General features: G+C 32.0%; 3 protein-coding genes across 3 annotated transcripts in view; 1 reads left to right on the top strand and 2 right to left on the bottom strand.

Annotated features, from left to right (window-relative positions):
- LOC139481942 (tyrosine-protein kinase BAZ1B-like) overlaps nucleotides 1-2,954 on the top strand; it is a 59,232-nt gene extending 56,278 nt beyond the window's left edge. The window contains exons 32-34 of the mRNA XM_071265521.1: nucleotides 90-837; nucleotides 924-2,154; nucleotides 2,547-2,954. Of these exons, the coding sequence (XP_071121622.1) occupies nucleotides 90-233 (144 nt within the window). The 3' untranslated portion in view covers nucleotides 234-837; nucleotides 924-2,154; nucleotides 2,547-2,954. The remainder of the gene's footprint in view (nucleotides 1-89; nucleotides 838-923; nucleotides 2,155-2,546) is intronic.
- Nucleotides 2,955-5,471: 2,517 nt separating this feature from the next.
- On the bottom strand, nucleotides 5,472-10,137 carry LOC139481940 (uncharacterized). Its single transcript, XM_071265518.1, has 3 exons — nucleotides 9,978-10,137; nucleotides 8,270-8,455; nucleotides 5,472-7,408 (listed from the first exon to the last, which is right to left on the bottom strand). Exons 1-3 carry the CDS (start codon nucleotides 10,036-10,038, stop codon nucleotides 7,209-7,211), a joined length of 447 nt encoding a protein of 148 aa, XP_071121619.1. The 5' UTR covers nucleotides 10,039-10,137; the 3' UTR covers nucleotides 5,472-7,208.
- Nucleotides 10,138-11,998: 1,861 nt separating this feature from the next.
- On the bottom strand, nucleotides 11,999-25,934 carry LOC139481941 (uncharacterized). The gene is made up of 3 exons (XM_071265519.1): nucleotides 25,715-25,934; nucleotides 15,503-15,649; nucleotides 11,999-12,410 (listed from the first exon to the last, which is right to left on the bottom strand). Exons 1-3 carry the CDS (start codon nucleotides 25,797-25,799, stop codon nucleotides 12,211-12,213), a joined length of 432 nt encoding a protein of 143 aa, XP_071121620.1. The 5' UTR covers nucleotides 25,800-25,934; the 3' UTR covers nucleotides 11,999-12,210.
- Between the last annotated feature and the right edge of the window lie 1,216 nt (nucleotides 25,935-27,150).

Below are 27,150 nucleotides of genomic sequence, written 5' to 3'. Positions count from 1 at the left end.
AATTGACTTATGTCAATTTTCACCGAGTTGCCTTATGTACAAAAAACATTAAGTTTATATAAATTAACCATGAGTTTATATTTTTACAGGAGGGCAGTGAGATACTGGAATGTATGAGGGAGGTAGAGGCATATTTCCGGGGACAGGTGGAAAAATATTTACCGCAAGTGCTGTACTATCGAAAGTGCCAGACTGATGATAAAATTATTTTCACTCATGGCCATGTGATTTAGCAAACCTTGATAAATTGACAGTCAAGGTTAAAGAAAACTGAACTTTAAAAGAAGAATTGACATCCCATCTTTTCCCCAGAATAAGGCAATCTTGTTTCTTATTTTATTAATAATACAACAACTTATTTGTATTTCTGACACTGATTATAGAGCAAGTCAATTTCTTGGATACACTCAAACCAAATTATTTTTATATACGCTAATGAAATGCAATATTCTAAATAAGCGCTAATATTAGAATCTAATACAGTGGGCACATGCACAAAAGCCTCCAACAAATATATGTATGGAAAGGGTTTCCTGTCTGACCATAATTTTAAGCTTTAATTTGAGGTGTTTTTACAATAAACTTTTTCACCAAAGTATAGGTAATGGTCACTTTTTCTTTCTAACACTCTTCATAATTGTTATAAACCATGCTTATCATTTGAATCATTTGATAAAAGGCAAACTTCTAGTGAAACAATATGTATTATAATAAAACATTTATTATTTTTTGGCAGACTGGGAAAAAAAAATTGTATTAATTGCACAGAATTTTAAGTGCTGTGTTGCTGTGTTATTTATGGAGACAAAAGTTTCAAAAACAGATAATGTGTCATAGGCAGTTCATTGGAAAAAAATTTGGTTAATTATATAGGAAATCACTAAAGCATGACTGGAGCACCGCCCACCTCCCTAAATGCAAAGTTCTGGATCATCCACTGCATGTCTTATTTTGTGGCTTCAGTGGAACAAATATTATAAATAATGTTTTGATGACTTGGACAAGAGTTATCTCCTTTAATTGAATCCACATTTGAAAGCCATGACTGGAATAGATTTTATTTAATATGTAAATATTCTTCGTTCTGACACCTAGACCAATTAAATTTGAAGAGTTAAATACATTTATTCCTATATTCTATTTCAATATTTTTCCCTTATGAACATTATTTTGTCTGATTTTATGGGTCATATTTCATAGTTGTTGTAAAATATTGTACTTTTCAGTTGTATGTACTTGTTTTTAGTGATATGTAAATATTGTATAATCATGTGACTTAGATTTTTTTATGATATCATGTGACAATTTTTTTTTATGATATCATGTGACTGTTTTATGATGATATGTAATTGTATGATTCTAATTACAATTGATTGAAGTTTGCTATTTATTTTTTAATTTGATTTTGTGTGCTATTAATTTAGTATGAAAATTTTAATTTTAGAATGATCTTATCAGTGCTTTAAATTTTTAATGACTACTTCACATTTTTCATGATTTAAAAAAATCAAACTTTGTCATGTTGATCATGAGAGAAGATGTTGTTAATTTTTTCAATAATTATAATGATAATAAATTCTAATGTATGAAATGCTCAAATCTTTGAAAAGATTAAAAGTCTCTTTGATCCTAAAATGTTGAAATTTTCATTTTTTTTTTTCATTTGATAAATCCAATATTTTAGGATTTTATGAATTTTAATGCATGTTGAATATTTAAATTATCGTTAAGACAGAAAAGACCACTAGATTTAAAATATTAAATAGGATTTCCACTACAGACATTTTTCACTCATGAGGAAGTAAAAATGAATGTTCTCTGTGAATAAAAATTACATAAAAAATATGTATAAATATATATATATATAATATCTGTGTTAAGTAAAAGGAAAAAAAATGTAAGGGGAGATGTTTTTTTTTCTGTGTCCTTAGTACTAAAAATAGAATATTTATTATTACCAGGATAACTATGAATCTGAGATAACATGAAAAAAGGTTTGCTCTCTGTGATCAGCAATTTCATAACCAAATGCATTATGGGTATTCCTTCTAGAAATGTGCCCGAAAATGTAGCAGACAGGTCTGAAACAATCAATTCAAATGTTGAAAAATCATGTCAAAAATATGGAATTTCTCATAAATAATAATTAAGGATGTACTTAGGTGATTTTAGGTGAAAATTAATCAATTAAGAAGTTAAAATTGATACTATATTCTTGTAGAGCATCAGTTAAGGATAAAAATAAGCTAATAATATTGATAGGTCATGGACCTCCTTTTTGAGATATTTGAGATTTAAAATATGACGGGAAAAGTCTGACTTTTACCTTATATTTGCATTGGTATTATTAGGTCTCAAAACAAAAGAAAGAAAATTAAGAATCTTCTAAAATTTTGGTAAACGACCTTTCATGAGCTATTAAGTCTTATATGAAAAAATAAATGGGTTTTATGGGGCAAAATATTTTACACTGTTTTGTATGGAAAAACACTAAAGTCCGAACATTTGACACAAATTCCAAAACCTCTCCTAAGTACATCCTTAAGATACTAAAGTCAATTTATAATTTTTATAAATTTAATTTTGAATTGACTTGAATTAGGATAGCATTCTGATTGGTTTATCAAATTCTAATCTATATTCTAATTGATATATGCAAATTTGATCAATGTTTTAATTGGTTTAAAAAAACACTGATTGGTTAAATCAATTTCTGAACCTATTTTGATTGGTCAAATCAAATTCTGAAATATATTCTGATTATTTAAATCGAATTCTCAACTGTATTCTGATTTGTTAATCTAATTGTAATCAGAATTCTGATTGGTTTATTGGCTGTTGTTGTCAGCTTCATTATGAAGTTAATCATATGTTCATTTATAGAATGTAATTATGGTAAATAAAAGACATAGTCTGTTGTCTGTCGTGTTCATGTAATAAAGTAGATGACATCACTTCTGTTTTGTTTTTATCATCCATCAAAGAAGAGAAATATTGTGGTATTCCAATGTCCATCAACATGTGTGATAACTCAAATTTGCTTTACAGCTGATTGCATATAGTGTGTAGGTTAAGGTAATAACTTTGGTAAGCTTGCTTGCTAGTTGATCTTTGAAGTCATTATTAGGTAATGTATACTACCCTCCTTTCGAATTAGCCTAGACAAATACATTGTAGATTGGTTATCTGTTTGACTAGTCTACTTTTAAAGGTGGTTGGTTTACCTACAGGTAACCTTATAATGAGTTCACTGTTCAGCTAGCAAGCAAACTAACCAAAGATTACCTTTACCTACACATTTAATGCAATGTTCTAAATAATTCTCATGTGATTTTTACATAACACGAGTATTACTGAAGAAAGCTTCTTTTCGATTTTGAAAATTTCTTGCTTTGTTGTTTGAGAGTTAAAGGACTCAACCTTTTTAAATTAAGGCACCTTTTCACAAACTGTGCACTTACACTAATAATCTGTTGGGATTGATAAATGTACTCTTTTGATTTTACATTTTTGTGGTTTGTCATTTCAAAGTTGTGTGATTTTTTAAGTCATTACTGACACAATACTTATATTCATATTCTTCATGCAAGTTTGTCTACAGAACCTTATAGTTTATCCATTTTATTCTGTGCACCAATTTCAATAAAAAAAAAAGTGAAGGATACACCTCTATTGTCAATCATACTTAATATGGGTAGGAATACAGCTTCATGAAATATCCTGCTCCGTTTAATCAGTTAAAAATATTGTTTTATATAAATGTTAGGTGGTATGATGCCAATGAGGAAACTCCACCGAAGTTCAGCAAACATGAATGTAAACATCTACAGGTTACAGAATTGACTTCCACAATGAGTAAAACTCACACTCTAAAGAAGGCTTTAAAAGGCCCCTGGGTGATTAAATGTAAAATAAATGGAGAATGTGTCCATAGGACAAGGATGATGCTATTGCTTGCATATAGTGTTATATAGGGACATAAATAGTAAAAGTGATGCCACCCAAATTCAATCTTAATCTGTGTTTTGTGGTAAAACACATGGTGTATGTTTCTTAGCATTTGGTGAAGAAAAAGTCAGAAAAATGAAAAGAAAAAAATTGTAATTTTATAAAGGGACATAACTCACGATTGGTAAAAAAAGCATCACCCTTTTTCGACATGATTTATGTTTTGTGGTGATAAACATAGTGTATGAATTTTATAACATTTGGTTGAGGCAAAGTAAAGTTAACGAAAGTATATCAAACTCTTCACATTCTTGATGTGTGCATTAGAAACCTTCAATTCTGTGGTTGTTGGTGGTCTTTGTTTTGTCATAAATCAGGATCTCATTTTTCTCCTTTGAAATGTTTAACATTTTGTCATGTCAGGGTTCTTTACAGAAGACTATAGATGCTCTACGGTATGGATTTTGCTCATTGCTTGAGACTGTATAGTGATCTTTTAATTGTTTTTGTACTATGATGGATAGTTGTCTTACTAACATTGATCGTACTACATCTCCTTATTATATGGGTATCAGAAAACAACAAATTTTCGGACTTTTAAATCACAAATAATTTTCATAATTACTTGGGGACATGACAATAATTTCGCGTTTTTCTGTATACTAAGATCATACATATACTATAAAGAAAGGGTATTTGCTATTTACTATCAATTCCAAGTTTACTATCCGCGGCTGTCACCGATATATATTATATAAGGAGTCTCTATAATGACTATATATGGCTAGGATAGTAAATACACTATTTATAGTATATGTATATTCATAGTATACAGAAAAACAGAAAACAAAAAATGACGGACTTTGGAAAAAACTGGGGAGGGCTAAAAAAATGTCCTGTCACCAAATACCAATTACTTTTTATACCTTTCCTGTAATTTTCCAGTCATAAAAACGTTTAACAAAAATTCATCCTTCAACAGAACATACTCTTAATGCCTGTGGTTTCATTGGGGTGTTCTAGTAAAATTATTTTTTTCATTTTCAATGTGAAATTTAGTGTTGCTTTAGTTCCAATCTTGTTACATTTGGGTACACAGTGGTGCATTGTTGCTCATGATTAAGCTATTGGTATTTGGTCATATCAAGTTATCATTTGCTGAAATGTGAATCTAAAGTATTGAATGAAAAAAATCTGAATCAAAGTACTCCTGAGATTCAACACAAATGCAGGTCTCCTGCTTATATTAAAGCATTATAATTGTACATAATAGAAGATGTGGTAAACCATTATAGGTCAAGGTACAGTCTTCAACACAGATCCTTGGCCCACACCTAACTGCAAGCTATAAAGGGCCCCTAAAAATTACTAGTGTAAAACCATTTAAACGAGAAAACCCATTTGACTGCTAAAACTCTTTTGAATTAGATAAGATTGATTGATTGTTGGTTGCTTAACATCCAGTGGCAAATAAGTCATGCATGTTCAGGGCAATATTGGATTAGATAAGAATAAACTAAATATAAATATGTAAAATTGTAGTTTTATTTGCATATATAATATAAAATGTCTTGGAATGTACATATAGTATATAAAAAAAAATGAAGATGTAATTTTATATATACACATCATTATGAAATGCAACTTTACAAAATGCTATAAAAATAGATTTTAATCTATTTAGAATTCGCTCTTTGATATGTATATTATAATTAACAATGATTAAAAAAAGTAAAAATCATGAAATAATATTTTGCAAACTGGTACCTTGAATGTAAAAACTTCCTACAAATGACTGGTACCTACCTAATCTGCTTAATCTGCTAAAATGAAGATACATTATCTGATAAAAAATTCTTAATACATGTATACATATGACTGGTTTTTAAGATGGTGACACTACATATGACTGGAACTTCAATTTTTTAAATCTTCCATTTTTGAAAAAGATATATTTTTCTAGTCATTTTTTTTCTTCAAATCCCAATGAAAATATAGTGATTTTCTAGTAAGAATGACACTGACACTTTTGTGTTAAAATTATACATTATTTTATTTTTAAAACAGCTTCCGAATTTTGAATCAAAATCATAATATTGGCAGCAGATGAAATGTTTAATGGTTAGATTTGCACACCTCAGATTTTTAAATCCCCAAGAAATTTTGCAACTAGCTACTGCTCACAACCTTTAAATAAAAGCACTTAGTGGACACAACCAGTTATTATTCCCTTTTAATGGTTTATATTACAAACAAATATGTACAATAAAATATAAATCAATAAAAATTAAATGGCACTTCTTGCTTATTCATAGAAATACATATTTACAAATCAGATTACATTTGTCTCCGAAAAGATCATGAAATTTTATTTTGATTATATATCCAAAAATGTTAACAATCTGATTTATGAATTTCTTTCAAGTTAGATGATTTCTGAGAAAATTAAATTTTAGTTTATCTGTGGAGTTTTGAGTTTTTTTTATAAGCAGATAATAATGATCCATGCATAATGAGTTACTTCCCCTTGTGCATGGTTTTAAATTATTGAATGCAAATCACCTATACAGAAAAGTATGACTTATGAAAACTGATAAACAATTTTTGATTCACATAACATATAGGATAAGGTATATGTTTCTAGCATGAAGGCACTTTTGAGTCTGAATTTTTTAAAGAAACTTGACTAAAAATTATTACAACTAAAAATTCAAACTATACCAATGTTTTACTTTGATAAAGTGGTATGTTTTACATTATTCAGAATTTGACTGACATCATGGTTTCATAGCTTTATTTTTAAGAAAGCATTTGTTTAGATTTTGACAATTTTTTTCTTCATCAAATTAAAAAAATGAAAATTGCAATGCTGCAATATTTACAATCAAAATAAGTGAGCCTCGATTTCAATCAGCAGTGTACAAAACATCCAAAGAAAACAGATAACAAAAAATTGTACATATTTTAAGTATAATATCCAAAAAATAAACAAAAAGTAATCATTCACAGAAAGGTGTCTAAAATACCTCTGAATAGCAATAAATTTTGTCTATGTTTATGAAAACCTGAGTAATTATCAGACTTGGGATAATTTCCACATGTACATTGTAAATTTGTATACAAATTATCCCACCCCTCCCCCTAAATGAGATAACCCATTCTGTGTAATCAATAAGCAATAAAAATCTATGATTTTGATATGTTTCTATTTACAATATTATGAACAATGAAGTTATACATATGATTTTAAATGTGTCAAGTTAAGATCTTTTCGACAAGAACACAGCCACAAGTATTGCTACAATGATCGCTATAAAATTTGGCATGATAGTCCTTCCACTGTTACAACCATCAGAGCTGCATAGACACTCAAAATAAAATCCTCCTGCTGATCGTTTCCAGAAACATCCATCTTTTTTACCAGGTCTTTTCACACAGAATCTTGATACAACTTGTACATCTGGAAAAAATATATAGACAGGTGTTAAAAATCTGCATACAGACATTTGTATTTGTTTAATAAATTTCTTGGTCTGTTAGTTTGTAATGTGAAAAAGGTATCCTGAGTCTGTATGCTTTACTTAACATTTGAGGGGAATGTCATGCTTTAGGGATGTGAGAAATAGAGGGTAAAATAGAGAAAAATTATCTAAAATTGATAGAATTAAGAATTGAAGGACCCACATTACAAACCCCTCTTTATGCACACATGTATTCATCCCTGAACAAAATGCTGAATGTGTGATAATATATAATTAACACTTAGCTGAGAGGGTGATCTTGCAGATTGTTACCCCAGGAAAACATTGCACACCTTACCAGATGAAAACTTTTTCAACCAAGTCAAAGCCAAGGTTGACAATGTTTCTGAGTGGTAATAACAGTATGCTCTATAACTTTATCTGTTGTATAATTTAATTTATTATACTGAACGTTCCGTCATTAGTGTCTTTTGAATTGAAAGTAATTTACTATGATGTGACGTCATGTACAAAATGTATAATATATAAAAATAACAGTTAGTAGTTCAATAAGCACAGTGAAGCAAGATGGTTTTTTTTTATGTTGACAGTCTACAAAGAAAAAGGTCTGATTACAAATGTAAAAAATGAGCATTATCTTATAAAATAAATTCATTGTGAATTTGTCATTTACTCTAAAACAAAATTGGTCTGTACAATGTGGTGACATTCAGATAATTGTCACCCCTTTAGACATGGGATAGTGTAAATTATAACCCTTGTCTTAACCAATGGAAATCTAGTAATTTGACATGAGGTATTATAAATGTAATGCATGTATTTTTCAACTCTTAGCTTACCTCTCCATGTTCCTGTGACATATCCAGAATCTGATAAATATTGTAATGTTTTAAATTTGATACAATGGGTATAATCATCGCTGCATTCCTGCATTCCACCGATATTGTTCATATCCGCCGGTGTGAATGGATCATTACATCTTTGGTCATCTTTTGCTTGACATTCATAACATTGTAAAGAGGTTACTGAAAAACAGAATAAAAATGTTTAGAGCTAATTTCCTAATGCTTGTAGAGTAAAACTACTTGCTTGATTGCTTTGTTTGCTTAAGCTTTGATATTAAGATTAACATCTCCAAACAATATATATAACCATAGTTAAAACCTGTATATATAATACTTAAATTTGATTGGACATGATCCAAATTTCAATTGTACAATATACCGGTACAATCAAAGCAAGCAAGCTAACCAAAGTCTTGCTCAACATGCATTAAGAAATAAGCTCTAACAAATTTCTTTTTTTGACATTCATAGGATGTATTTACATTGTGTCATTAATCACATGTTTCATTCAATTTATGTCCACTTGTATATTAATGTGTCTTTTGATTAAGTTTCAATTTCAATTGATATTTTATAGTGTGTCTTTCTATGTTGTGATGTAATACTATTGTTACTGGTAAGGGTGAAGGTTGGTACATATTAAAATTTTTAAACACGCTGCAGCATTTTTTTTCACCTGTCCTAAGTCAGGAACCTGATGTTATTAGTTTTTGTTTGTTGATATGATTCATAAGTGTTTATAGTTTGTTATATACAATTGATAAGACTGTTGGATTCCCTCTTAGCATGCATGGTTAGAAGTTTTACACTAGACATTTTGGTAGCCCTTTTATAGCTTGCTGTTTTTGGTGTGAGCAAGTCTAGGCTATGTGTTGAAGACCATACTTTTGACCTACAATATTTAATGGTTTTTCTTTTACAAATTGTGACATTGGCACTCATACCACATCTTCTTATATCTATATATTATATATACAGGTTGGGTTTACATAAAAGGCAAAACATTTGGTTAGCAACTTTTCTGAATATTTAAAACTGGTTGTTTAATTTAGTTTGAGCTCATGCAGTCAAGCCATTTACATGTAATTACCTCTAGAAAAGTCACTGATGAATGACCTAAACAAAAGCACTTTTCAATATTTTCCCTCATTTCAAAAAATTTAAAGCTGAAAAATTTTCGAAATTTACACCCAACTGGTTTATAATGACCTATTTGGGTGATTGTCCACAACCTGATCATAACAAACAGGAAACAAAATGACCAACATGTTTTTTTTTGTTTGTTTTACAACTACAATTAAGGACTTTGTTTAAAAGAAATTTTAACCTTTAATGATAAAAATGTAAGTATATCATGAACAGTAACATTAATTCTATTCTATAGAAAACTATACATTTCATGTAAAATATAGTCGACAACTTGTTTCAGATCAAAACCGGAAATGAATTTCTTACAGGTGTTTGCCTTTTTCGAAGCCGATTGACTGTATATTTCAAGGGATTTAGAAAAGATACATAATACATCATGTGCAATTCACAAACCTCGCCGTGTATGTTGTAATTAATCATAAATAGTTTTGAAATTCAAAAACACACCTGACGGGTCAGGTAAAAAAGGGGGGATGTAAACAATACGTCTTGGCGCAACTTTTAGAAGCTTTATTGCACAATATATCGTAAATTTGCAATCTCAAAAGTTTACCTTCGTTGATGTATATAAGCAGCAATAGAAATAAAGATATAAACGTTTGATTTTCTGTCATTTTCGGTCCAAATTTCTTTGAAATTTCATTACACCTGTGTTATAAGCGACATCTGGCGATGAGTTATCTCCCCCTAGTATGACACGAAATTGACTCATTTTGGAATATTTTCTAGTTATGTAACATGTTTCAAATTCTCTTTGGCTATATGATTGAAAAATTGAAAAATTGTCGCAATAAGTTTCTTGTTCGGTTTATACATGTTATACATGTTATACAAATTTATAAATATTCTGATAAATATTAAAATTTTGGAACACCACTGCATGAACACAAACAAATAACTTATAAAATACATTTTTCCAAATGATTTTTTTTACAAATTCTCATAAGGGAGTTACACACACGCATTTAATAGTAATAGCTAGTTGTGTCTACAATATGTTTCTACCAGAGGAATTCTCACATGTCATGCAATTACATAATTATCCTACTGATTAAATTATATTTAAACAATAAATAAACTGCAAGACTGAGTTACAGCAGGAACATATATATTAACTACAAAAAAGTATTAACACCTTAGGGTTGTGGCATAACATCGTGGCCACAAGTTAATTGTTTTCTGTTTAGTATTAAATTTATATTAAGAGCATCCTTTTTGTTACATGTCTTGTGATCAATTTTATTTGGCAATCGCCAATGGCAGTCAGCAGGGTAAAAGAACATCAGTTGTTCGACCTGTTCGTCAAATGCGTTTTGTTTAAATATACTTCTTCACTTTTTTGGTCTTTTGGAAAATCGGTAAATTGTTTGTGGTGTATTTAGACCCTTCTACAACAAAATTTGTTTTACATGCACACGTATAAAAATTGCGGTTTTTATCCAACGCAATCATAGGTTTGAACGTAGTTTTCAATTTAGACTCGTTTATATAAACTTCAGTTAGATATACTGTCCCCAGGTTACAGGTGCTTCAAGTTCCTGTACTGACTTTTTGTTACAAGTTGATAAGTATATCTTTAGCAATTTTTGTTGAACGTCCGACCAAATGCATATATATAATATATATATATCTATATATAACGATATACAAATCATATGGACGCAAAAATGAACGTTGGGAAATTAAAAGTACGTGTATACGCGACATGAGGGTAGTAATACCCGTTACCGTCAGGAGTCAAACGGCCTTTTCAACTTCCGTTACCGGACTTACCGTCAAATTGGTTAGAATTTTACCGTGATTCGTCAAAATATCCTTATCGTGATTCGTCAAAATATTGTGATTCGTCAAAATATCCTTATCGTGATTCGTCAGAGGTTTTTTTTTTTTAAATTATCGTTACCGTTATTGGGGGGGGGGGGGGGGGGGATTACGTGATTCGTCAAAATCAGACGATTTTTTTTATCGTCTAAAAGAAAGTGTGCATTTTATCGACATGCACCAAAAGTTACCGATAACGTCATTTGGCAAGAATTTTTACCGTTTTTCGTCCTGAAGGTATCCCCCATTACTACCCTCATACATGTCCACCTGCGCACGAAATAGAACCTTTCAATTAACTATTTTGGGTTCATGGCCACAAGTTGACATATATATATATATATATATTGCGAGTGCTAGTGCCTGCTCCTACCCAGAAAATACTATTTTCTTCCAGTGACAGTTAAAGTGTCCTACCGATTGACTAAATTTGCAAAACCTGTTTATTTCTTTCTTCTTTATTTATTTATGGTGTTTGTTTGTTTGAGATCAGTGTTTGGGTCTGTTAAAAAAATCCTTGTTCTGACTTTGAGTGATACATTTGCTACCGGACGTGAAGAAAACGAACAACAATCAAAGAATTAACATTTAAAGGTAAAATACTTTATGAAATGCTACACAAAGAATGCTTATCATAGCTTTTTTGAAAAATCGTTGAATGTTTGTTAAAATTTGTAATTTCAAAACTGTTAAAGTATGTCACTTGTTTTATTTGGGTAAACAGGTCATTTAATTATATATACTTACGATAAATCCACGACTTTCTTTCTCTATAAAGTTGCACTGATCTAAGTTCCGTTGTTCAAAATTAAGTAAAAAATGCCAGCTTTCAGAAGTACAGACTATTAATACAGTTTTGCTTTTATATCCAGTTAGAAATATTACCACCGCTCTGTATTTTCAAAAAAAATCTTAAACTAAGCTTTTATCCTGCTTTTTGTACGCGTCACTGTAATGTTTAACAATTATAATAAATTAATTTTGAAGAGTAGAGTGATGGCTGCTACCACGTAAAAATTGTATCCCAGCTGAGTTCCACTATTACAGAATTCTTCGTAACAATAGCACTGCTTCATATAGCCACCAGCAGACGTCTTACCATAACACCCAGCACTCTTTTTGTATGAATTTCTACGAACACAAGTCTTTGATATCTTTTCCGTGTCTAAAATTATAAATTAGTTGTAATTTTCTATGTCTAAAATTATATGAAAGTCCAGATGCATTTTATAGAATAGAGAAAAATATGCCATAGTATTTAAAAAGTGAAAAAGGGTAAACAAAATAATGAATAGATAATGATCAGGGTGCTAAAATATTAAAGAATAAGGCAATAGAGAATAATGGGGCCAAATAGGAAATAAAGGAAAACCTAATTTATTTTAAAGAAAAATTAAGAAAAAAATCCCAAATCAAGACCCTCTTATGTCTATACTATGTTACATGCAAGAATGACCAACTTTAAGTTAAAAGACAATAGACCCAGTTTGGTTGAGTATAGTGAACGGGACATTGTCCAAGTATCACTGAAGACTTATCTCCCTTTTAATAGTCATTTTATAAATCATCGAGAGAAACAACTGGCAATTTTACGTAATTGTATGATTGATGTTGAAATTGTAGAAGTGTGAAAATATAGTCTGTAATTTTATACACAGAGGTTTTAATGATATGTTGACAGGATTTTTTTTCACTTTCAAAGCCAATAGATATGTTGTCAACGTATATTGACTTTTCACTGGAAACTTTGTTATAACTTGGCAATGTCATAATATTTGTTCCTGTTTGAACACACATTTTATATCTTTCATTCCAATAGGAACATATACTTTAATATTTCAAATTTTTAAATAAAGTTTAAGCTTACTATGCGTTATGGGCTTTGCTCATTGTTGAAGGCCGTATGATGACCTACAGTTGTTAATTTCTGTGTCATTTGGTTTCTTGTGGAGAGTTGTCTCATTGGCAATCATACCAAATCTTCTTTTTTATATTGACAATAAACAGAATTTGAACATTCTTTATGAAATTCAATTTCTCATTTTCATGGTGATATGCTCCGAAAATTATAATATTTTGTTTAAAGTCTCGTTTCCATGCATGAGACTCGTCAAGTTTCATCATAACCAAATTTGGTCACGATTCCTCCATTAATTCAAGATTTTTCAAATGTTTATATTTCTTTGACCGTGATTTGTCATAAATGATAGACTATATATATGTTACAGTAAATAGGTGAAATTAGGAATTACATGTAATTACTAAAATTTAGTAATTACATGTAATCCCCGATGCACTTAGTAAATACAAGTAATTCCTGAAACAGCCCAGTTATTACCAGTAATTACTAATTTTAAAATGAATTTTTACACCTATTTACTAACTGTTAAAACAATGTTGTAATATGGTCAGCTGATCAAAAGTTATGGTAACACCAACTATAGAAGATCAGTGAGAACTCTCAAAAAGGGACCAGCCTAAAATGAACCTTTTTGTTATAGGAGCATTAGCTACAAGATATACAAAAAAAAATATGTTTTTGGTTTTTTTACTAAAATAAGCTGAGAAACCTGGTTGATGAGTTGTGCACTTGTAAGTGAATTATTGGACCTCATTGAATACGTATTAATGTGACCTTCAATTCGGTTTCAATTCAACGCCTAGCTGGAGATAGGTTACGCATGTATTCAGATTTTAAATTGTAAGGGTTTCGCGGAACCCAGTATCTCGCCTACTTTTGCTGTTAGTCGCAGGCCCAACAAATATGGGGAAAAAATATTTCCTCCAGACACTATCTTTTGACTAGTACTGTAAGAAGCTTCTGTCCAAATTTGATCAAAATCCAGGATGGTTTATAAAATATAATAAAGATTTAAAAAAAAAACTTTAGCCGCAGATTGTATGTAGAGTTAACTGGAAAATTGGTCCATTCATAAGGAATATACGGAAAAGGAGGGGTTTTTTTTTTGCGAACTTCTGGAGATTATCTTATGATCATAAACAAGTTTCTGTCCAAGTTTGGTAGAAATCCAGGATATTTTGAGAAAGTTATTAAAATTTTAAAAACTTAACCACAGTGTGAATGATATGTTAACTGGCATACAAACTAAGTCCATTTATAAGTAAAATACTTCTTGAAAATTATCTTATGATCATAAACAAGCTTCTGTTAAAGTTTGGTACAAATCCAGGATAATTTTAGAAAGTTATCAGAATTTAAAGAACTTTAACCACATAGTGAATATTTGTGGACCCTTCTGACGACAAAATGGTTTGCTATGTCTCGCTTTTGCGACTTTTAAAGTCGCCGGCTCGACAAAAAGAAACAGAATGACAACATTGAAAGTAAAACAAAAGGGATGGATCATTTAGTTGACTTATTCAATCCACACAAAGATGATTATTATACAAGTAAAAACAATGATAAAATTTTGTTACAGGTTTGGAGGTCTTAAAAAACTCATAAAAAAAGAGAAACACAGAAATATGAAATGTGACTCTTACACCATCAAATTGGATAAATTTGTTTGTAAAGAAAATCAGCTTCATCACAACAGTCTGACAAAAGCAGTGTTATATAAACCTATTTTGTAAAAGGAATTTAACTTATGTCATTGGGCAAGTTTATATGCAAAGTATGCCTGATGGAGATTTTAATTTAAAGAAATTATGAGATTTTATATAAGAAATTATGAGATTGTATATAAGAATTATCAAATTTTGCATTATCGAATGTCTATCATCAAAAAGAGGTGGCGAAGTTGCCTATAAACATCTCACAAATGTATTTCTCAATTTTGGATTGATATTATTGTCTTGCATGCTGAAAATGAATTTAGGGAGTTTCAAAACTTTTAGAAAAACCATTTTCCAGTTTCAATTCACAAACGCTAAAGAGTATACACTTTTGATGTGCCTTATATTTCTTAATACTTAATTAAGTAAGCACTAAAATACCTAACCTTTTACTTTATTATTTGGTATCTTTAATTTTATCTTTAATTTTTAAACAAAAATATCAAGTTAGTAAATAGCTGTAAAAATGACAAAAAAAATCAGTGAATACCAGTAATCACTGAAACAACTAGTAAATACATGTAAATACTAAATTGGCTAGTAATTACAGGTATTTACTGAAATGTTTAGTAATTACGTGTAATTCCTAATTTCACCTATTTACTGTAACATATACATACCTTTTTATTTATTATCTATATCATTTATGACAATTAACTGGATCAAATATAAGCTACTTACATCGAAATTTATTCCAAGAATCATGAAGATGTGTTTTGGTATATGTCTTGAGGCAAGCAGTACAGTTGAAATATTGTCTGTCGGCTAGATTACACTCGTCTCTTATACCTCTAAAAAAGACACCACACTGCCAACAGCCAATTGCCTCTGTAATGTATAATGATTATACTTTCATCAATTCATTTATTCCACTATGCCAGCTAAGTGTCTCTTCCAAGCCATATATATATATTTTAACGACTTGTAACGATATTTGAATGTTTCAAGGTACTTGAATAAATGATGAGCAATTGCCAACTTTAAAATATACTTTACATTTAGTAAGTAACACTGTAGACATATTTGCTCGTGTGTGCTCATAAGTAGCATGCATGTTCCACTAAATTATATTTTTGTAAATACAGTTGTTAAAAATTGAATTATACCTTGTACATGTAATATGAAGAGAGCTTTTATAGACTGTGCCTGATGCTCAATCCTTTTCATTTAAGAATTGAATGCTTCTTTTTGTAACTTCATTGGGTGTAAAAGCGTTGACCGAAGTACATTTTGTATGAAGCGCGGAAGCGCTTCATTCTAAAAATGTGCGCACAGGCAACGCTTTTACAACCCTATGAAGTTACAAAAAGAAGCATTCAATACTTATAATTACATTTTTTTTAGCTATGATCATGAAAACAATATTTTTTTTATTTAATTCACCTGTGCACTTTATTGTGGGACCACGTATTATCATGAATGGTAGGTTTTATTGAGTAATGCAATTGCTTAAGGAATAACACGTGATGTGCAGTTAGCCAATCAGAATAAAATATTATAATGAAACATACATCTAATGTTATCATATCTTAATGAATAAAATATTTTTAAAATCAAAATACTTTATTCCAAAAGCAAGTACTTCTTATAGATAGTTATAAAGAGAACAACAAATTGTCAATAACATAATGTTTCTAACCATACTATATTAACATGTATTATGACGACATTGTACATTTTCGCATTTTTTGGTTTGTACAATACACAAACAAAGCAAGCAAGCTAACCAAAGTTTTGATTTACATGCTTTACGAAATTAGCTGTAATGCAAGTAGGTTTGTTTATTGTGTTGCTTTCTCATTTTATCGTTTACCAAACATCCTCAGGGCCGTAACTAGTGTTCGAATTCAGGGGAGGCAGGGGTTTGTGGGCCACCGATTGAGGTCCCCAAGATAGGGGGTTGGGGCTGCATAATTGAGCCCCCAAGTAAATGTGAACAGTTTTTATTCAAAATTATCGAAAGCAACGTTTCATATGTGTTCTCGTACGAATACTGACCCCCCTCAATACTGAATAACAGACGGACGGCCACACGAAAAAAAACCCAAAAAACAAATACTAAAACAGTTCACTTTCGATCAAAAATCCGAAAAATGACAGACATATCACGTATCATGATAACACTGTTTAAACTGTAAACTTGTGTTGTTTATAATATAAACTAAAGTTCTCCGTGTACATATTGTCAATATTTTATTTTATTACTTCCAAAAAAGATTTTGGTGTAGAAAATTCAGGCTGCCTCATAGGTAGTTACGGCCCTGATCCTACACAGTGACATATAAGACTTGGATGCCTCTTTTTATAATGTTATTGGTATTTTTAAAGCATTGATCTAAGCACGTTTTCCCGCGCTTCCATTAATCAGATATACACCAGAAATTCACATAACAAGCCAGAGGACTGATATGAGACAAGGGCTAGTACCAGGGTCAATATGGAAAATGCCAAGTAAAGATCGATTTATCAGATATTTTATTCATTGTTTTAAACTGACATGTTCCGCGGAAATTAGTTCCGTTTGTTTAATATTGGTATTTGAGGACATATATCGACATTGGTCTCAAGAGCAAATAATCGACTAGTACTTCCGGCTATTATTGTACATACATACAAAATTGTACATTTTAGTACAAAAGATGTGATAAGGATAGTTATCAGGCGGCGGATCCAGAGGGGGGGGGGGGGGTCCTTGGGTTGGAACCCCCCTTTTTTTTTGGACGATCAATGCATTTGAATGGGGACATGTAATTGGAACCCCCCTCCCCCCCCCCCCCCCTTTGTCCTGGGTTAGGACCCCCCTTTTTAAAATGGCTGGATCCGCCCCTGGTTTTTGATCCAGACAGTTATTGATCCAAATAGTTATTGATCCAAATAGTTACTGATCCAACTAATGACACTTGGGGTCCTTGTTGTTTTTGTACCCCTAGTTGTGACATTTTTTTCACGTATCATTGTCAATATAATGGAAATTGATGCGACTGTCGTACAAGTGAGAGGTTAAGCGCTATAAAACCAGGTTCAATCCGTGACCATTTTCTACATTTGAAAATGCCTGTACCAAGTTAGGAATGTGACAGTTGTTGTCCATTCGTTTGATATGTTTTATTATTTTATTTTGCCAGTTTTCCCCGGAGTTCAGTATTTTTTTTATTTTACTTTTGACGACTAAAAGGGCATTGACATTGGTAAATATTTCAAGACAGACATGTGTATCAAAGGAAATCGATCCCGACTTATCTCTGTATTTATAACTCATTTGTACTAACTATAAAGTACATGTATTTTAAAACCCTATTCAACTGATAATCTTTCAACGCGTTTGTCATGTTTATAAATTAATGTCCGGGTGACTGTACTGGGTGTGTAAAAATGCAACTGAAAAGAACAAACATAGATAACACGTTTAGTAAAGATAAATCAATAATAATGAGTCACAAGTTTAAAATTAAATAAATTGGCCAGGGGACCATTTTGCAAAACTTATAACGGTATTTTTCAAAGAAAATATATCTAGAGAAAAAGTATCTAAAAAATAAAAAAAGAGAGATATTGAAATACTGATAACCGATAGTATGGCAACTTAAATAAACTTAAAGGAGAAAAGAAAAAACAGAAGTCCAAAAATAAGCAATTAACAATAAATGAAATCAATTTATCAATTTTATCTTATAAAATGCTTAGGAATTTTAGGAAAAAACTGATTTCGATATGGACCTATCATATGCAGAAACATTACCCAACAAGTTATTTGTAAATTTTGAAACAATACACATAAAGAATATATAAAAAAGAAGATGTGGTATGATTGTCAATGAGACAACTCTCCACAAGAGACCAAAATGACACAGAAATGAAAAACTATAGGTCACCGTACAGCCTTCAATAGTGAACAAAGCCCATACCGCCGAATATGACAATGTAGACTAGATAAACGCATCCTTTTTATTCAATCTCAACTTGCAATCAGTTATAGAAACAATTTTTAAAACGATTAATGCGACGGGATATAGAGAAACCTGTCTTTCACTTTTATAACACCTCACTTTTAAAAGAAATATGATATATTATGACAAGTTAACATACTACTAACCATAATAGTTTGTCGCTAGTTAAAACTCGTTAGCAATAAAGTACGGAACTTTGTCCTCAAAGCGAGGCTAAAATCAGGTCAATATGTACGTGACCGCATTCTCCTTGAGGCTTTTTTTTATGTTTGTTTGCTTTTTTGTGATTTAGGATAAAGTTGCAGGCAACGTGTTAATTTCATGTTCTATAGATTCACTGTATTAGAATGTATAATGAAATATGTGTATTGTATTTATTTTACCATGTCAGGGCCACACTCTAAAAATGGACAAATTTTACTTGAAAAGAATACATGTCCATATAAGAGAGGCTTCGTTATATACCTAAAATCGTAAACAGAAATTTTACACATTTTCGTGTTCAATGAAAAAAAAGTTTTTAAGTACGGTGTGTTTCTGTTGAACGCATTTATAAACAAAAATTGCTAATTTGTAAAAATACAATAAGATGTGGTACGATTGCTAATGAGATAACACTTCAAAAGAGACAATAATGACAATGAAGTTAACTAAAGTCAACTATTTGTCACTTTACTATTAGCAAAACATATAAAGTAAGCTATGCAAGTTCTAGAAATAACAAATGTAAAACAATCCAAACGAGAAAACTAACGGCCTGATTTATGTACAAAACAATAAACGACAAACAAATGTAATATACAGCAACACACGACAATCACAGACTCCTAACTTAGGACAAGTCGAGAACAAATGATAAATAATTAGCCAAGCTTCTTCTTCTTATATTATTGTTGTTGATTTCTAGCGTCAAATGTAAAGTAACTTCTGAGATCTTGGTGAAAGGTCTTGATCAACCCAATACAGACTAATGGACTGAAGATTTCTTTCTTTACTAACCCAAATCTATAAAACTTGTCAAACATACCAGGATTAAAATTTGATACAGCAGTCACGGATTTCGTCTGCATATTCTAGAATCAAAACAGTCGAAAGGCAAATTCAAGTATTCAAGTAAGCCGATTGGTTAAAAACAGAAATTCCAAAAAGTTGTTCCAAATACGACTAAGGCAATCTATGCCTGGTTGGGATAATACTCATGATTACAACTTTAATTGTTGTCATTTGGTACATGCTTTATATTTTTTTAGATGAATACTTTTTTTCATACATACATTCGATATAATACTAGACTCATTTTAAAAACTTTAAAAGTACATGCTTTTGCTGAAATACACGGTTTGAGAACAGCTATATAACTCGAGCACTGTTTGCGCAACATATTTGATTTACTGAATTCAACCAGTTTTAGTCGGCAGGGTCTAGAACAATCGCGTTCATTATTGACATATTAGAATATATGATTTATAAGTAGGTACTTCAAGAAGTGAAACAGACGATTTATGAAACAGTATTACGCAATCTTTGATGTTCAACTTATAATATAAAAATAACACCATCATGCTAAAGTACACTTCCTTGTAACAGAGACCGACAAAATAACAGGAACCTTTTAAGCAGCCGACACAGAAAACGCGAATGCAGTTTAGGCAGCACGCTGAAGTTATTTTTTCCGAAAAGACACTGAAATAACACCATCATGCAAAAGTATACTTCTTTGTAGCAGAAACCGGCAAAATAACAAGAATATCTGACTTGACACGTGGATATTATGGTCCTCTGCATCAGCCGACACAGAAAACACGAGTACAGTCCATGCAGTATGCTGATATATTTTTTTTCCGAGAAGACTTTAAAGACAAGGACTCTAGAGGGATGCTATGTTTTAACAATATAGGTCTAACTATAAAGAGGACTAATGCATTTTTAGGTTATAGGCCTTGTCTAAGTTTCAACAGTTTGAGAAAAGTCATCAGAGATGACAGAACGCAATTAACATTTTCGGTAAGTAATTTGTTATGGTCGAATAAGTGTTAAAAGAAATAGTCGTAGCTACATAAACAGAAAGATTTTCATATTCTCAACTGTACTATAATACTGACATTCAATTTAAACTAACTTAAGTTATTTCATTTTATAATTAAATGCTCAGAACCTATCTGAAAGCATAATGAAGTAGTTGTTTTATCAAATACGTTTTGCGCTTTATAAACATGTCCCTGGCTTGGGATAAGAATACGAACATAGATAGTATGGCGGGGTTAAAACTAGTTTTTCTTTTGCATATTTTGATGCAAATGGCAAAAATTACATAAAATGACGTGAAATAGAAATCAATAAAAAGATTGAATTCTATATATCGGTATAATATATTATAAAATCACAATTGCATTCAATCGTTATGAACAAGCATGAAATATTTGCTACTGGACGCTTAGCAAAACATTATATACTAGTAATCAACAGTATCTTTTTGATTCCCAATATTGAAAATTGAAATAGTCCTTTATAACCCTTTGGTATTTAGAGGACCCTTTGTACCAATGACCTTACTCCTAATTTCTACTACCGTGGTATGAAACTTATTTATGTCATCAGTTTCAGATAACTTTATGCTAATAATTTCTCTTAAGATCAATAGCATTCGAAACAGGAGTTAAAGGTAAACGAATTGATGGACTAACGTCAATTCAGAATTTTCTTGAGTGTATATCTAGTCTCTAGACCATATCAAGTTGAATTTATACCATGTTTGAGGTGAGAGACCTCGAGACACTGGGGTGGTCATTTCCGAAATCCGACTTTTGTTGTAATCCCAACCTTTTCCCTTATTATTTTCAAAGAACCCATTTTTTACACCCGACCCCTCTCAGTATCCCACATCCCCACATTTTCACTCTTTATAACCGTTGCCACATCTCAAAAATATGTTATCCCCTGCTTGTTGTTAGGAGATCTAGCCATTAAAAAAGGGGGACAATGTACATGTAAGTCATATGAACAGGTGGTCACCATTCAAAATTGTTAGTTGTCAAGCAAAAACGATGGTTCATTCCCCCTTTCCCCTTAATCGGAATCCGAAACTCAACTGGCATTGTACTCATCATAATTAATTCAGTTCCTCTGTTTCTCTGTTTGTTACCATATCAAAAAAAAAATTTAAACCTCCATGTTTACTGCTATTGAATTGATTAACGATCTTTAACCACTTTGAAATCATGTTTACTAAAAAAAAATTGTTGTAATTGTTGCCGTTTCTTATATGAAAATTGAGTACACGAAACTTCTAACCGACAATCCCGACTCGAAGTTTAACTAATATAATTATTGGGGATGAAAATCTAAAATTGTGATGGGAAGATGTGGTATGATTGTAAATGATAGAAGGTATATCGAAGTGTTGGGGCGTTTGGCCCAATCTCTTGGCGCAAAAGAGCCATTGATATATACAACCTTTGACGAGGAACTTACAGTGTGTGGAAAGGCGAACAGGTTTTTACGATGCACGTACAACTTTTGAACTAAGACTTCCCCTTTCATTTTTTTTAATGCCGTTGAGAAATAAAATAAAACATAAGTTGCTATTTGTTTGGTCTTCTTAACCCTCTTAGTGTCCAGAAACGGGACAATTTCAGTAAAAGTTACCACAAACAGTAAATTGTTATTCAGTCTTGAAAAAAATTGTTATTCAGTCTTGAATAACAGCATTTTAACTTAAATAATTGAAGAATTACTAGCATACAAAGTCAAAATGTTAAAAGCATTAAGCCGAACTTAAAAAAAAAACTGTTGTATTTGGTTTTGAATATCATTTTCTGTCGCTCATTCACTTCCCAAGAAAATACTATGATTTCATTTGAGTTTAGGTGCTGAACCTATTTTGTCCCCTAACGTCTGCCCCCCCCTCCCCCATTTCCGTTCTATTTGGATCTTTCAATGGCGTGATGCGTAATTTCACTAATTTGTGATACTGTTTTCCAATGATATGCATTCTGTTGTAAATCCTAGAAATTCAAGACCTCTTTTGAACTGACTTTAACTGTGCGAATTGTTGCGTGTCTGTTTTTTCTGCATTGGCCAGAGGTACAAAATGTATAGGGGAGGGTTGAGATCTCACAAAACATGTTTAACACCGCCGCATTTTTGCGCCTGTCCCAAGTTAGGCGCCCCTTGTCTTTGTTAGTCTGGTATGATTTTTAATTTTAGTTTCTTGTGTATGTTTAATATGACGTTCGTTATCACTGAACAAGTATACATTTTTGTTTAGGGGCCAGCTGTAGCACGCCTCCGGGTGGGGGAGTTTTCCGCTGCATTGAAGACCCATTGGTGGACTTCGGCGGTTGTCTGCTTTTTGGTCGGGTTGTTGTCTCTTCGATACATTCCCCATTTTCATTTTCATTTCCAGTGTTGTTTGTTAATTGTTCCCTCAGAAATTATTTGACATTCATTCAAATTTCACTCAATGCTGAATATGTCTGACATCGTCGTTTTTTTTTTTATTATTACAGTTTACAATGGTACTAGATATAGGAGCATGTAATCCGATTGTTTCGTTGGTTGCTGTAAACAATTGCAATATAATATAATCCAGTGCGTTCGAGGGTTGCTGTCAACCGTACCAGGATCACGTAATCCTGTGGTTAAATCGAACCTTAGGCATGTAATCCAAGGTTTTCGTGTGATGCTATTTACCGTTCAAGGAGCATGTAATTCAGTTGTTTCGTGAATTGATTTGCTGAAACCTAGCAGAACCATGCTGTCCAGTGAATTCTTCAGTTAATATCAACCAAACCAGGAGCATGCAATCCAGGGGTTTTGAATGCTGTCGTCAACTGCAACAGAATCATGTTATCCAGTTGGTTCGTTGGTTGCTGTCAACTGTACAAGAGGCATGCAATCCATTGGTTAGGTAAGTTGCTGTCCACCGTAAAGGAGAATATTATCCAATGATATCGTGGGTTGTTATAAACCGTCCCAGGAGCATGTAATCCAGTGGTTTCGTGAGTTTCCGTCAACCATAACAGTAGTACCGGTAAATTTGGCTTCAGTGTGTTTTTTTTTGGGGGGGGGATGCTGTCAACCGTACCAGCAGTGTGTAATCCAGTGGTTTCGTGGGTTGCTGCAAACCGTACCTGTAGCATGTATTACAATGGTGCCGTGGATTGCTGTTAACCATACAAGGAGCATAATACTAAGTAATCCAGTTGTTTCGTGTGTTACCAAAAGCATGTTATCCAGTTGTCGATGGTGATTGTCGTCCACTTCACAAGCTAGGAGCATACAACCATGTGGCTGTTGTTTATTGGATATACTGGCTTTCATTACGGGTTTTCGTTTATTGATTTATAAGCAGTCTTTTTGTATACTTTAATTTTTTTTTCTGTCACATTTTACCATACTAGTACCAGGTACAAAATGTAATTTGATAGCGACTGTAGTCGTTCTCGTCTTTTGGAAAGAAGCGTACAACTTTGACGAATAGGTAACAACTTGATGAACATTATACATCTTTTGACAAAGAGCGTTAAATTCTTGACGAGGACGAGGAGGAAACAACTTTTGACTTGCAGCGTACAAGTTTTGACTAGGAGCGGTCAATATTTGACGATGAGTGAACAACTTTGACGAGAAGTGCACACATTTAGATGATTACGTACACATTTTGACGATGAGCATACAATTATTGTCGAAGAGCTTATAACGTTGGACGAGGAGCGTACAATTTGTTACAGCTACTTCGGACTGGGGACGTTGCTCATTGTTGTAAGCCGTACGGGTACATATAGTAGTTAAATTCTATGTCAGTTGGTCTCCATGGAGAGTTGTCTCATTTACAATCATATCACATCTTCCTTTTTTTATGTTTTAGAAAAAATAAAGTAAAAATTTAAGATTTCCGCTGTGAAAGAGAACAAAAACACGCCTTTTATTCCTAAAATGATTTTATCTACCCAACAACTGAACAACGATAAAATCTCTCATTAAAAAGTAAAATCACAAAGATACTGAACTCTGAGGAAAATTAAAAAAAAAATCCCTTTTATAATCAAAGGGTAAAATCAAAAGTTCCAACACATTAAACGAATGGACAGCGACTCAAAACGCCTGCCTTTTTCAAATTTGTTTCAGTTTTTCTTTTAATCAACACTTATTTGTACTGTTTTACCACTGTCCCAGGTTAGGGGAGGGTTGGGATCCCGCGAACATCTTTAACTTCGCCACATTATTTAAGTCAGGAGCCTGTAATTCAGTGTTTGACTTTTTTTTTTTTATGTGTTACATATTTGTTTTTCGTTCATTTTTTTTATACAAATAAGGCCGTTAGTTTTCTCATTTGAATTGTTTTACATTGGTCATTTCGGGGCCTTTTATAGCTGACTATGCGGTATGGGCTTTGCTCATTGTTGAAGGCCGTACGGTGACATATAATGTAGTTGTTAATGTCTGTGTCATTTTGGTCTCTTGTGGACAGTTGTTTCATCGGTAATCCTACCACATCTTCTTTTTTTATAATAACTAGTGCACATTGTTTAAAATGAAGCAGGGGCGGATGCAGGAATTTTCGAAAGGGGGGGTGCTAACCCAGGGCAAAGGGGGGGTGCAGGGGGGGTGCAAAACATATGTCCCGATACAAATGCATTGATCGGCAAAAATAAAGGGGGGTGCGCACCCCCGGAACCCCCCCCCCCCCCCCCCTGGATCCGCCACTGTGAAGTGTGCATAACATTTCGATAAATTAAATTTTTTGCCATTAATGACATTAATGCAGTATATTAAACAAATGCACTGGTCGAGCAATATTTCACTTTCATGATTTACGCACAAATTTTAAATTTTGATGACGGAAGATAAGTTTTAAGTAAACAAAATGTCTATATAATATATTGCATATTTGTAAGTTAATTTTGTAAATATTTTTTCGGTTAATTTCGTATAAAAATCTTACCTGCTGTGGACAACAAAGAAAGTATGATAAAAACACAAAAGTATATTTTAAAAATTATTCCGACTAAAAATGTTGAAAATGACATCCCTGCTAAAACCCGCCTTTGATTTTCTTAGTGGACGTCACTGCGCATACTCTAGATTTCAAACACATGCGTAATTCATCGATCTGTTTGATTTTAGGACAATATTTGTATTTGAGCTGAAAAGATTATGAAAATTAGCTTCATTATTTATATTTTCTAAAATCCTTTCCACACTTTAATCGAACTTTATCACTACTTTTTTTGTATCTTAAATACGCTTAAAGGGTAGATAAAGTGAATACCTATACATCAAGCGAGGTTACTATAAAGTACGACTAGTTTAAAAATACCGTAAAACTGTTACTTTTCAGTAAATAAACTAGTAAACATATTCTTAAGTTGAGCGATGATATAAAACCATTAAACCTTCTATTAAATGATGTATCCCACCATATCTATACATAAGAACTGAATCTGAGCTGTGTTTGAAGAAATAAAACAAGGCTGTACTCGATAGGCGCCTTATTGACCAAAGGAAATAGCCAATATAGAATGATTGTTCCAAATTTCAGACCCCTTATTGGTCTACCAACATTGAATACTTTCAATTACTTATCGAAAGTGTCGGAAGGGAGAGAAAACGAAATAAAGTCTAAAAATCCAAATAAAACTGGGCGACTTTGATGTAATTAAACGAGTGTTGTAAAATGGATCGAATATTTTTTAAATATGATTTGCTATTCTGAAATGGGCTCCAATTCTTTGTTAGGGTAAGCTGAATAACCAGAACGCCATCCTCAAACAGGCACTTGTCTCGTAATTTCCCCCCTATATACCTTTATATAACACATAAAGGTATATAGGGGAAAAATGTCTGAGACAAGTGCCTGTGCTCCCCCACCCCGGTATAATATGCATTTCCTCGACGTCACGCATCTGTATTCAATTAAGGTTTTTTTTAACGACAAGGACAGTGAATTAATGTTACTTTTTAAGCTATTTTTAAACATCGTATATGACTTACGCTTAAAGTAAAGTTTAACCAAACTAATAGCTAATTGTACATGTGACCTACAGGGTCAAAGTTGAAATTGACAATGACATATCATTAATAAAAATTATGAAAGTATAAAGGTAGTTCAGCATTAAAATTAAGGTCGCATGGGAAACGAGAAATAGCAAGGATTTATCAAAACGATTGAAAGGGTGGGGAAGAGACATAGCAGGGTCTCAACAAAAAGATTAAAGGGGGTGGGGGCCCACAACTTTCGAAAAGTGATAACCCTGAGACCGGCTATTGATACAGAGACTCCAGGCAGTTGTTATGCATTTTTTTTTTTGCAGAGGGAGGGAGCGGCTTGTATTTGATGACTACAGATTGTTACACATTACTAAGCATGAGTCCTGAATA

The sequence above is a fragment of the Mytilus edulis genome, chromosome 7 (assembly GCF_963676685.1).
Source record: "Mytilus edulis chromosome 7, xbMytEdul2.2, whole genome shotgun sequence".
In the NCBI taxonomy this organism is placed as follows: Eukaryota; Metazoa; Mollusca; class Bivalvia; order Mytilida; family Mytilidae; genus Mytilus; species Mytilus edulis.
The sequence above is the reverse complement of the archived record's forward strand: the minus strand, read 5'-3'. Positions and strand labels throughout refer to the sequence as shown.